Source organism: Pieris rapae, chromosome 9 (assembly GCF_905147795.1).
Source record: "Pieris rapae chromosome 9, ilPieRapa1.1, whole genome shotgun sequence".
NCBI classification, from domain to species: domain Eukaryota; kingdom Metazoa; phylum Arthropoda; class Insecta; order Lepidoptera; family Pieridae; genus Pieris; species Pieris rapae.
This window is the reverse complement of record NC_059517.1, coordinates 9273180-9286835: the sequence shown is the minus strand read 5'-3', so window position 1 is coordinate 9286835 and position 13656 is coordinate 9273180. Positions and strand designations below refer to the sequence as shown.

General features: G+C 30.6%; 1 protein-coding gene across 8 annotated transcripts in view; it reads right to left on the bottom strand.

Moving 5' to 3' along the window:
- Positions 1–13656, bottom strand: part of LOC111004015 (calpain-B) — a 34812-nt gene that overhangs the window by 20980 nt on the left and 176 nt on the right. For 3 of the 8 annotated variants that reach the window (XM_045629402.1, XM_045629401.1, XM_045629408.1), the window contains exon 2: positions 9555–9867. In XM_045629402.1, the coding sequence (XP_045485358.1) occupies positions 9555–9836 (282 nt within the window). In that variant the 5' untranslated portion in view covers positions 9837–9867. Of the gene's footprint in view, positions 1–2195; positions 2428–3061; positions 3193–3216; positions 3427–9554; positions 9868–13656 lie in introns of those variants that run through there. The other 5 variants (XM_045629403.1, XM_045629409.1, XM_045629407.1 and 2 more) reach the window with 4 other exon arrangements.

Sequence of the window (13656 nt, the reverse complement as noted above, 5' to 3'; positions counted from 1 at the left end):
TACTGAAACCAGCTTTACAATCATTATATATTGTTTTTGTTGTATTTTTTATAATTACCGCAATCTACGTGTAATATTTTTTCTACAAAAATATATAACGTAATCACTTCGATCTCGAAACGCCGATAACATTATGTAACACGAGCGTTTGATAGTTTAAATCTATATGTATTACTTGGAGTCTAAAGAGGTTTTTCTCCAGAGAAAAAAAAAGACTCAAGTATTCACTTAAAGGTGAAACAAAGTTCGCGGGGGCAGCTAGTAATATATAAATCGATCTTCATGCGTAGAAATAGTAAAAATCAGGAGAGGCGAATTGCGTATTAGAACAATATGACAAGCATCAAAGTATTTTTCTCTGTATCATTTCATTAGATTATAAATTTAATTGTTAAACATTCAGTTAGTTTCCTATTAATTTTGTCTTAGGCACGGTCTCTTACATTTTGGCAGAATGTCAGAGTTTATTTCGGAACTTCAAACTCACGGGAGAATCCTTTTATATGTATTAACGCGGGAACACTTTCATTAACATTTCTAATGACAATTATTTTTCGAAATTTATCATTTTTGGAATGTTTATTGTTCTTGAACAATTGAGTTTTATACAGTATGTATATTGAAATTATACGGGCGAGTAATTATAATTATATATAGACAAGAAAAAGCTAGTCAATAAGATACTATTGTGATAATCAATAAAATATATGGGGCAAGAAATCATGCTGGTTTTAATTAATAAAAAAAAAATTAAATGTATGTATATGCGACTAACTATGTGTATCGTGTTAAATGCAGACATTACGTACCGTGAGAATTTTGTCGTTAGCAGTTCAATTGTACTGATAAATATGAAATATTTTCTAATTTTTTTTAAAGTAAAGCTACGTTTAAACGAAGGCTTATCTTATATTTTTAGATATATATATTATTAATCTCCGAGCTTAGAACATAGATATTAAAACCTTTAGACAAGACATTTTGCTAGCAACAAGGAGTTTTAGTTAGTAACTATGTTTTATTTATATATATAGAAAAAGCTTGGATGCTAGATATTATCTAGATTAAAATTGTTATGGAAATAAAAATAAGCGATGAACCATTCAACGCAATACTCAGTTAAAACAACTATTATTGCAGTGAAAGATGTGTATGTTTAACAAAATTAGTTTTAGTATGTATAACAAGTACTTGGAACCACGTGTTCCAAACTAAATTGTAAAGTTGAGTCACTAAAGTGTAATAGACTCTGGTGGGGTAAACATAGCTCGCAAACCGTAGTAATTACTATGACACATCGCGACCTTCGACTGAGGAAACCGCCAGATCAAACACTGTGCGTTTCTTGTTTATATTAGAATTTAATCAAACGCGTTTTCCTACATCTGTGATAAAGTTAACGGTCAGTTAAATCACCTAAATTCCTTGTTGCTAATAGCATATAGCATATATATTACTTCATATTTTGTTTGTAATATTTAGGTAATGATTTAAGAAAATGAATATTTTAGTCAGTACTGTACAGTATGCCGGATTCTGATTTTTCATTATTAATTTTCAGAATAGAACCTTACTTCTTACATATAGTAGTGATATTTATAATTTGTAAAGCAATTTTATACTTCTTAAATACTATTTAGTTGGTAATACAACACTAAGGCTATGGTTACAAAGCTTTTATTTAATTATCTCCATAAAGAATAAATGTTATTCACAGCCTTTATTATTTCACACAGATGTACAACTTAAAATATAATTTATAGTATATGTACATAGAAACATATCTGCTCCAAGCCCTACTCAGGGTGTTCACTAGCATTACTATTTCAATTTAATTAAATATTATAATGGATGTAAGGATGACTGAACTAAAAAAAAGGTGTGAATGAACTATGTGGGTGGTAAATGGTAATTTTTATAATTATGATTTATTTGCTCATTGAATTCCATTAAAGCTGAGATCATATTTAATTTCTGAATCCTGATTAGCTATAAAGATATAATTCATAACCACATAAGTTAACAATATTCTAATAAAGACTATGTCAAAAGAAATAGTTCTTACTCCAAACTAGTAATTGGAACTAGTACTTATATATTAAAATAAACCAATGGTACTAAAAGTAAAAGAATACTTCAGATTTTCTACATTACATATAGGTTTAAGACATGGTATTACTAATGAGAAAACATACCACTTTATAATTTTTAATGCTCGGCAAAAACCGCTTTTGTTCTGCTTCTTTCTTTTGGAAGACCTCATTGATGATGTTTCCCAATGCTTGTGCCCCATAATTGAGTAACGCCTGTCCCCCTTGGTTGAAAATTTGTCTTCCTGCACCTTGCAATATTGCGCCAAAATCACCACCACCATTTTGCACCATATTGACCATTCACTCTCACACTTCTATGACATCTTGACATTGGCTGTTGAAAAATATTTTTCTGTTTGTTGTATTGTATGATACTTTTGATTAATGAGCTTTTATATATTTTAAATTATTCTGATAAGAATAATAAGTATAAGAAATTCTTTACATTGGAACTATGTTAAGTAATTATTAAATATGCATATCATGCAAAATTAAGGTATATTGCCTAAAACAATAGATGGTCTCAGTAAAATGTCTTATTTTACTACACCTATATGCTGTATAGTTAAATACAAAAGTTGTAATAAGGCTGCTCAGCAGTCATATTCCTATTATGTTATGACATCATACTAGAAACATGCTAATTGGCTTTACAATGTTTTTATCTCAGAAACTTTGTACATTTAAAAGTTATTCTTCATGTATAAAATTGCCAAACAGAATGACTAACTGTCAGAACTCAAAATTTTGATTTAACTAATAGTAATTGAAAGGTTGTACTAAAATTATTTAATTACTAATCACTTCTTCAGAACACGATAAATAATTTTTAATTAAAAGCTATGTTTTAATCTAGCAAAGTGCAAATCAATTATTTAATTTAAGAGTTGAAAGCTCATGTTACATACACTACATATGTGGGTGTTCAATTACATTCTAAAAGTGTCTAGCCTTTATGAATTGCTTACTTTAATTCAGGTCAATGGCGAGTCCAACCTAAAAGTAACGGCGGACTACGCTACCACAACCATAAAATTTCCTGCAAGCTCTATAAATTCATTATAGTCACAAATCTAACTGGTGAGGTCATCCCATCGAAAAATACAAAAGCTGCATCTACTACCTTAATTATTTCCATGTACCATTGGGAGCCTATTTTTATAACTTTTTCCATACAACATTGCAACAAATCTAAGATGAATTTACCTTAATTTAACACCATTTTTATTAATTTAATAAAATTCAAATAAAATATTTTCAACACACAACCGCACCAAGACAATTTGAACGAAAATTGACAACTGACACTTCACTGCTCATTCTACAACTCACAATTCTAATATTGACACTGACAACGAAGATTTTGAACGAATCTGCGAAAGAATGTGTACGTAAATTAATAATAATTGACTTTTGATCTTAGTAGCATTATACTACAGATAGCCGGATGAAATGACGTAAGCATTATTAAATACATTATTCATGATTTTAAATTTTTAATGTTCCCGTAGTACGATTTAATTATTGAGTATTTTACATACTTGATATATAGAATTATCTTTTACTAACAAAACTTTTACACATTTAAAGAAAATACTTTTTAACGGATTGAAGCTTTGTATATATACAAAATTATAATTATTTTACATAATTTTTCCCGACGTTTCGCGTGCTTTACAGCGTGCGTGACCACGGTGTAAAGCATCTACATTGGACGGCAATGCTGTTTCATTTCGCAAGAACGGGTTTTAATTTTATAATTGCAACAATTATTGAATTGCTCCTTGATTTCTGAGTGGAGATAATATCAGAATGAGCCCAGAAGACTAAAATTAGGACGGCTGTCTGATGGCGACATGCATTTCGTTCGTAGTATGTTAAACTTCTCATGTATAAAATATCATTTTCTAATATACATAAATGTTACTTAAATTATATAAGTATAAATGGGGTATAATATATTAAGGCATAATATAAAAATATGACGTTTATTATTAAAAAACTAATGCAGAATATGCATTGATGTAATTGTAAAATGCCGTCTTATGGTAATACAAACAAATGTAGCAGGACATGATAAGAATGAAAATTCCTGCATTTGCTGATTACTTTATGCTAATGTATGTGGATGGAGGAAAAATATGTGACATTAGCTACGCATAGACTCTATCCTAGTTATAAGGTACTCTACTATATGTAACTATGCACATAAATGATACTGTGTATACAAAATATACAACCAAGAAAAGGGGAAAATAGGCAAACCTGATGTGGAGTTAATTGCCTATGGGCAGTGTAAGTACACCGCCTTCAAGAAAAGATCGTACCTTAGTCGAATTGGTTCGGAAATACTTCACATATTAGCGATGCGGTAAAAACTGCTCAGTGTCTAATATATAAACTACAGAGTTTGTCTATAACTATAACCAAGTATGTATAAAAAAGTTTAATACAGATTACACTCAAATACAGAAGTTATACGACTAATTCCCAGTTAAGCCAAATCGTTTGAAATATGACACTACAATTACTAATCATACCGATAATGCGTGAAACACATCGCGTTTTTGTAATCGGTTTTAAAATGGACCTACGGTTTCAATGTGAGAATTAACCAAACCATATAAGGTATGGCGCTCCGAGATTTTATACGAAATAAGTGATTCACCTTGTATTTTATTTAAGTATTAAATTCGTTGTTATTATTAAAATATTTTTTTTGTGTACGTATGTTAATTTTTGTTTGTGTATTATTTGTCTACTGCAGCCTCATTATAATAAATTCCCAAGATACTAACTTTGGTTAATTAGCCGTCTGTTAAAAATAGTAGAATACTTACTTTACGTAATGGCGTACATACATAAACGAAAAACTATGTATTTAACTACATATATACTTTTAGAAAAATACTGTGAGTAGGTATGGCTATGTTGTAAGCCTTTTATGTCAAAGCGCGAATGCGTAAATAGTTCTCATTTGAAGATTTGTATGTATGTCTGTTTATAAAAATAATTTAAAGGCTCGTTGCACTGATTTTGATAAGATTGAATATGATTACTATTAAATGCAATTATGTGTAGCGGTATCTGTTAATCAATTGGGCACGTTATGGTGAACTTTAAATGTATGTCATGAACCATAATAAAAAAACCTAACCGTTGGCAGGTTTTCCTTGTAATAATTTGTTTTCGAGATATATTGCCTACGGGCATGTATGTAGTTGTTTTTAATGTCGCTCAAATTAACTATTAGTAATTAACACGTATAGATATTACTAAAATATACATTTACAGTTGTTTATTTTTATATTAATTTCAATACTTTAGTAGATAAATAAAATTAAAAAATAAACCAATAAATATCGATTTTAAAAGTCTTAACGAAGCGTTGTTTCTTCCCTCAGAAAGAATGCACTAAATGTCAAATTCAATAAAATTAATCAAGGCGCTAATACAAAATGGCGTAAACAAATGCAGTTTTTCTGGTTTTACCCACGAGTCAATAAAAAGGTCAAAAAGTAACCTGTTCTAATTAATATTATTACTTTATCCCCGAGGTGACAAGCGTAGGAATTTCCTCTTCTATTTATCAAACATTAAACCACACAAAAATGAATGTTATTTTATAGTAATTCCAATTACAATATTGAGATTTTGTAACATTAAGCGACTATTAAGGGAACATTAAAATGAGTTTTCGTCGTTAAATGCCGTCATGATTATAAAACACCTTTGTTAGATTGCCAATTCCAAAAACTTTTGAATATAAGCGTATATATATTGTGCTCTACTAAATATAACAGCATATAATATATCCAAATCTCTTTTCAGAAACAAGAGTAAAACTTTTTAAACTATAATTTAAAACATTCAAAGTATTGTGGATCTAGTAAATTGTCATTTTTGTATACTTTTTTGTACACAGATTGTTCTAGTTTTAAATATTAAAAGAGGTTTCAAATATCATTATGGTTATAAAGGGAACACTACGTCATCTTCATAGGGAGCGGCAGCTAATTTTAGTTGTTATTCTTTGTAAACCTCATATCTATTTTTGCTTTTGAACTGAAGTTCAGTTCTTTGTTAATATTCTAAGTTATTTTGAAGCGTTTCTAATATTTTAATTACTGATATAATTAGCATATTAAAAGTATCTTTAGTTTTTAAGAAAATGGACAATGGTAAACATGAAAATTGAATACTATTTGACGGTGAAAAACTATTTAGAACTATCAATAATTTTATTTGTACCAATGTGTTAGTTGTCAGAATTTTCTGTCAGGTTAATCAGACTCCTAGTGTAGAAAAAGTAAAGCCAGAGATAAGACATGCAGTGACTAAGAAACTATAATTTGGACAGTTCAGGATTAATGAATGCATCATGCCGATGTTATCTGTCCTTGACTCTCTTATCTAAATACTACTATAAAGTCTAGATTGGGATTCGTCATGCATGTTACTTGGACGCAAACATGTACATAGTTAAAGAAATATAGGACTTTTTAAATCTTGTAATAATGCAGCTCATAAAATTAAATTTATTTAATTGGGTTTACGAATTTAAAAAAATACTCCGGGAGTGCCGGCCGACCTGAAAACTTAAATATAAACGTTGTGCATTTTTGATATTTTGTAATGGTAATCATTTTGGACGAATTGCTTTAATTATCAGTATAAAAGTACTATCATTTTTGTTGCAGAATATAATATTTATTTATTGCGCTATCGTACACAAACATGACAATTTATATTACATTAAATACGCGCGCCAGCTGTCTACTCTCCATCCATCTTACGAATTTTCGATCAGGTCTCAAATTTTACATTTTTTACCCATTCTAAAAAAAGAGTACAACGCCGCTAAAGGCGACTTTATTATTCAGGGTCGATTCAGTAAGTACAACTCTGGTTCTCTTATTAACCCAAACGAACAGGACTCACATCTGATGATTAGTGCCGCCACATTTAAAGCCAAGGGCGAGTGTGCCAGCTCACTTTTTAGAATGAGTCTTTTCTTGAAGGTTCATAAGTCGAATTGTATCGGAAATAACGTATGCTTTGTCGAAAAGGTTTAACATGGACTCCTAAGTTTGATCCTATATAGTCGTAACTCTGTATCTTACACAAAGATTGTATAAATTTCTACAGAGAAGCTGGATATGAATTAACAGCCATCCACCATTCTGTATTTAAAGTATTGAATATTTTTTATAGATTTTTTTCCTTTTGTAAATGTTTTAACCTTTTTGTATATATAACGCATTCCATCTTTGGCTATATCTCTATATTGTTTTTCGTAATTATAATTTGTGCTAGTAATTAAAATAAAAAAACGAAAAAAGAATTAAAAGAATTGGAAAGATTTTCTGTTAGTAAATTATTTATTCCACTTACTTTTCAGTACATTTACGATGTTAACACACTCCAATATACACAAATGTACGTCAGAGTTTGAAATAGAAATATTTATAGCAATCGTAAGACCAGATGGTTAACTGTTAGATCACTGGTACCATTTGGTCAGCTTATAATAATTATGAATTGAGTATAAGGTATGATCTACACGTACTAAATAAATCACTGCTAACTATTATTTAGGAGATGTTGATGGGGAATTATTATTAATTAAATAATTAGTAGACTTATGGATTTATTTATTACAACAATTAGAAGAAGAAGATAATATAAGCATTCAACTGTTTTACATGGAATCTTTGAAGTTGTAATGCCAGAAGATTTTTATGATAAGCATATAGTGTAGATATAGCATTACGGATAATGTAATGAACTTTAATAGACTAAGCGCCTGTTTCACAATGTCCGGATAAGTTCCAAATAAGCTATTTGTTACTTATTGGTATGATAAATGGTATTTTTGCGTTTCACGACTGTCAGATAGCGCTATACGTCATGAAATTCAAAGTATCTTATTTGGAACTTTTATCTTTCGAATAATTTATGTGTTGCATAGCTATTTGGCACTTTATCCATACATTGTGAAACAGGCCCTTAGGGCCATGACGTATAGCGCTGACATTCGTGAAACGCAAAAATACTAATTATCATACCAATAAGTAACAAATAGCTTATTTGGAACTTATCCGGACATTTTGAAACAGGCCCTAAGAGTACCGAAATTTTTTACACCGGCTTTTTCTCTCGGCCAACATCCTCTGTCTTCTTTACCGATGAGTAGGGATGCCTACAGGTTCAAATTTAATGACGTGAATAACTGATACCTGTCTATCTTATGTTCCATAATAAACATATTTTATATAATAAAATATATAGCAGTAGCCGAGTCAAAACTGTTTCACTCATTTGAACCGACAGAATGCATTAGGTATGTTAGAGGTCGTTACATGGTTAAACATTTACGCACAAACGTTATTAAAACACAACAAAATACCAATTTAAATAACGAAGTTTAGAAACAAAATTATCTATACCTGGAATGATAAAAAATTGAAGTTACGATTTTCTTTTATTTATTAGGAGTCAAGGTCGCGGTCATTCAGTCGGTTCACAATCCGCTCAGCTGTTTAATAGAATTTGTTTCATATATATAGGTCCGTGTTTACTAAGTATCGACTATATTAAAATGTCCGTACTACTTTTACGATATTTAACTAGTAACACTAATTTTGTTATCGTTCTAGGTACCTACAGATAAATTGTTTCTAAACTTCGTACTTTAAATTGGTATTGTGCTTCTTATACAATATATGTTTAAATATTGTTTGTACGTAGTTTGTTAACCATGTTACGACCTCTAACAAAATGCATCCTGTCGGATTAAATGACAACAGTTTCGACTCAGCAGCTGATATATATTTGGATGTCTATGTATCTGTTTATTAACGGTCACCACATCACATGTCATAATAGTAATTAAATAACTCTTTAAAAATTGGATTAATTTTACATATAATTTCTCTCGGAATTTGAAAAATAAATTTTTATTTACTGAAAATTGTAGTGAATTAAACTGTAAGTAGCTATTAAAACATATTGTATATGATAATTATAATTAACTAAGAACAATAAACTTGTTGTCTTATTTACTTTTGAGGAAGTCGGAAATAGTAAAGTGACTTATCTGTAATTAGAATGACTCATTGGGTAAGGTTGGTTGTTGAATCCTTGATTACTCATAATTTATGTAATTATTAGTTCATTAATCAGTAAATCATGATATTTAAATGAAAACCATGGTGGTATTTAGTAAACCAATTGGTTTTTAGAAGCCATTGATTAGCAAGCGGCGGAGCAAGCCTGGGTTGGTGATTACTCAAGGTTGCTATGCACAATAACCCATTTGGGTTATGAGACACCTTATATCAGAATCTATTATAACATACGTAGCTTTATACATTGGTTGTGTGATAAACAATTGAACAAAGAAACACTACAGAAGCCGAACTTCCTTTGTTTACAGAAAAAAACAAAAAAAAAACTTACCGCCATATCTACATTGACAGCCGCGCATGCCTCCTCAACGACCTCCTCCACAGCGCCACTTTCATACTCCTCCACTGGCAAGGCGGGGTACAACTTGACCCCACTGAACGTGGAGTCATCTTCCGATGGCAGTTTTGGATACAGGCCATTCCCAACGATATCACTGTGTTCACCATCCCTTTCTCTATCTAAAAACCCGCGGACCGCTTTAGCCGTGTTTGCAGTACGATGCCAACCCCAGCCGTTGGCGCGAAAGTTCTTCGGATAATAGTTGAATGACATTTTCAGACGTCCGAACGATCGTAAACAGAAACTGAAATGAGATTTCGGCGAGTCAGGGCTTTCCGTGTGACGTATGAGGTGAATGGCACTGAATCTTTTGTGTGATTTTTAATAAACATATTTTGGTCATAATTAAATTTGTAAGTTTGTAGTTGTGTCAGTTTCAAAATCTATATTATACATATATCTTTGGGGTTATGGGATTTCAAACAACGATAAAATACTGCGTTACTGTTACACTTGGGTTCGATTTCTATATTAAATATACGAACAGTAATTAAAACTAGACGTAGTTCTTAACGTTTAACGACTTGATATATTTATAGAGGGTTATACACTTTAAAATCAATTCTTGTTAAGATTTTTTAAATCTTAATTGTTTTGTATAATATTTGTATGATCTCTTCGTGTATGAGTCATGTGTGTCTATAAGTGCTTCTCACAGAAAAAACTGTGTATTGTGGTACTTTTATCGAACCGAAAACTGAGCGTTGATTAGCTTAAAAAAAGTAACTACTTCGTTAGTACTATACTATTGTTATGTCACATTTAAGGGGATTAGACCCTCCAATTCTGACTCGAGACAAGACGCAACTGAGTTTTTGTGAGTTGAGTGAGTTTACTCTAAGATTGATTGACTAAAAAGTAATTCGTATATTTTATCTAAATACTTATTAGTCTTTGATTATTTTAGGAGCTATAGGTTCATTTTCACGACCTTTGTCTGACGCATATCAAATTGTACAGTCAGTAAACCGTTAAATTATATATTTCTTACGCATCATGATTCATTTGTATTAATTTAAAACAAAGAAAGATTTTGAATGTATTATTTCACAATACGAATTGCAGAATAAAATTTATTCGCGTGATAACGCGTGTTATAAAAGAAAAAGTATCACGTATTATTAATACGCCATAATAATGGGCTTTGTAAAATTGCTAAAAAATTTACTTAAGTATTATAAGTTAATACTTATATTTAATAATAGTGACGCAAACGTGGCGTTGTACAGCCGATGAGGCAGAGACTCGGAAATACTAAAAGAAGATACTCACTTTGGACACCCACTGCCCCGTCTAGGGTTATAAGATATAAAGTCAAGTAGTTCTTAATTAAAGTTAATTTTCTTTTAATAATCAGCTTGGATGTTTAATGTCTTATGTATCAATAATTAAACTCAAACTCAAAATATTTTTATCAATATAGGTAACCAAGTACTTATGGACGTCATCAAAAAAGATGTTAATTTGAGTCATACAATTTTCAAATTGTTTGTAAGGCAGAACAGCCATAAGTACTAGAACTGGAGCAAATCAATTCCAAGGATTAGGGTCATTTAAATAATCATCAAATTTATAAAACGCGATATTGATAATCTAATATACGTTTAACGAGAGTGTTGAGTTTTTCAGTGATAATTAATTTGTCTAATTTCGCGTTTGTTGTAAAAACGAATACAATTTCAATATACGGAGTAACTCGTACGCTTAGATATGTTCTCTTTCGAATGTCATACTGGTGAAAGACGTCATTTGTTTTAAAATAGTTTATATTTTTTGTACATACAACAAGGCTTCAAGAATATAACGACCAGATAGTGTCATAATATTAATTTCCTTAAACTTATTCTGTACCGTTGAGCTGCTTCTGAGACCTAGTACGTAATTACACATTTTATTCATTCACTCACTGACTCACTCATATACTCACTCTCACATTTGCACCCACAAAAATAAAATAATGTTATTATTTTAAGGAATTTAGAATTAAGTTTGTTTATGGAACAGCTGGGAACCCTGACACAGGTATTTTTTACTTAAAAGAGTTTCCAAATCTTACACCTAGGAATGAAAAATGTACTTAAATAAACACTTTTTTATTAATTATTACCGACTCCCCTGGAGTAAACAACAAATCCCCCGAACAGCCCTCTCTGCAGCACAAATATGGATTGAACCCCTAAATTGCTACCGACTCTATGGCTGACCATGCCAGAGTCATTCTCTGTGACTTCTATTACCGATACACACCTCGATGTTAGTGAGATCTCAAGGTTTCGATCTACTTCGAACTTGCATACAAAAACCTCGACCTATCGGAGGTTAAGTAAGGGCACTGGTCTAACGTTATTACTATGTTGTATATTCGATTTAGAATTCATACAAACCTGACTACTAGTACTTTTTAATAACAAAATGTTAATATTTTTTAGAGCACGGGGCAAACGGGCAGGAGCCTTATCTGATTTTAAGTTATAGCCCCTGGATACTCTTAATACAGAAGACACGTGAGGGCGTTGCCGCCATTTTAAAAATTGCGCTCTTATCTTCATTAGTAGTTTGAAAATTAAATTATGTGTGTAAGTTACAGGATTCATATTTCACATGTTTTGTTACATTAAAAATTATATGACAAAGAACCGACTGAATGCAGATAATACCTAGATATATTTGAATACTTGCCAATGTTTGTTTCCTGGTAAATCAATACAATGTTTCATAGGATTTGTATTGAGGGTGAAAAAGGTAAAAAAAAGACTGTAAAATAATTATATGTATAGTGTATACGTATTGGATTTGAATATTCTAAATTTTTCTTTTAATCTTTTTTAAATGGAAATGACGTAGTGGTAGCAGTAGTAAGTTTTAAAAAATATCACTTAACAGTACACAAAATAGCACTTTTTAGGGGGAAAAATTATTTACGACATTTTAGGAGTCTAATATTATAAAACATTATGAAGTATATAATATAACTAGATCAAATGAAGCCATGTTCTAAATTGTGTAATATTATCAAAGCAGTGTGCTGATATACCTACATATAATGGTGGTATATTATTCGTCGTAATAAATTTGGGGTCGTAAATATTATATTTAAAGCGATATATGGCCTTATCAACTAAAACTATTATAAAATAATGTTATTTTTATAAAATTAACTAAAACCTTCTCCTATCCTATGTTTGCTAAATACATTTTTAAATCAGAGTATATTACCCCCATACGCTTCATAAAGAGGTCGCTTTCCGGCCAAGAGCCAAGAAAAAATATCTACTCTATATATTGTCATAGTTCTCTTGCATTATAAACTTCATTATCAGGTAATCGCTATAGAATGCTTAACGTGAAGTATAATTTCAGGGTTCTTTGTTGGAAATTGTTTGATGCTGAAGGTTGAGGTAGAACGCTTTACCTTTAATTATTTTTACTTTATTAAGCCGTATCTAATTTAAATGACGAATTGGAAAATCCTACAAAGATCTCACATAGGCTATAGTTTATGGAATCCGATTGAGTTTATGATTAATTACATTCGCAATGTTTACATACTTTTATCTTGCATATTGTTTACATGATAATATTCAGATAATAATGTCAAAGGAGTTTTTACGGGATTACGCGAACGCTTTTAGTTTTTAATATTTTACAATTAACATATTTGAACACGTCTGAAAAATAAGTATGTTAACATCATGTAAATGATTTTACGATAAAAATAAACTTTGTTTTTATTTAGGAAAAAGTACCTACTATTGTGTAATAAATTCGTCCGCCTTTTCTTTGCTACGGAGTGTATTAGTACACCGAGCAGGCATCTAAATAGTGAGTAGGCTACGCATGAGAATGTTTTAAGATAGGCGAGACTAAAATTTAATAGGGAAAAAACAAATTTGAGCTAAGAGCTTTTGTTATGATCGCGTTGATATTATCTCAAGGCCGACGTAAGCAGATGGGAAAATAATTTTTAAAAATAATTAAATATCAAAAAGTAAAATTAACAGCACTGCAAATAGAGTTTATAAGTACCTAATTG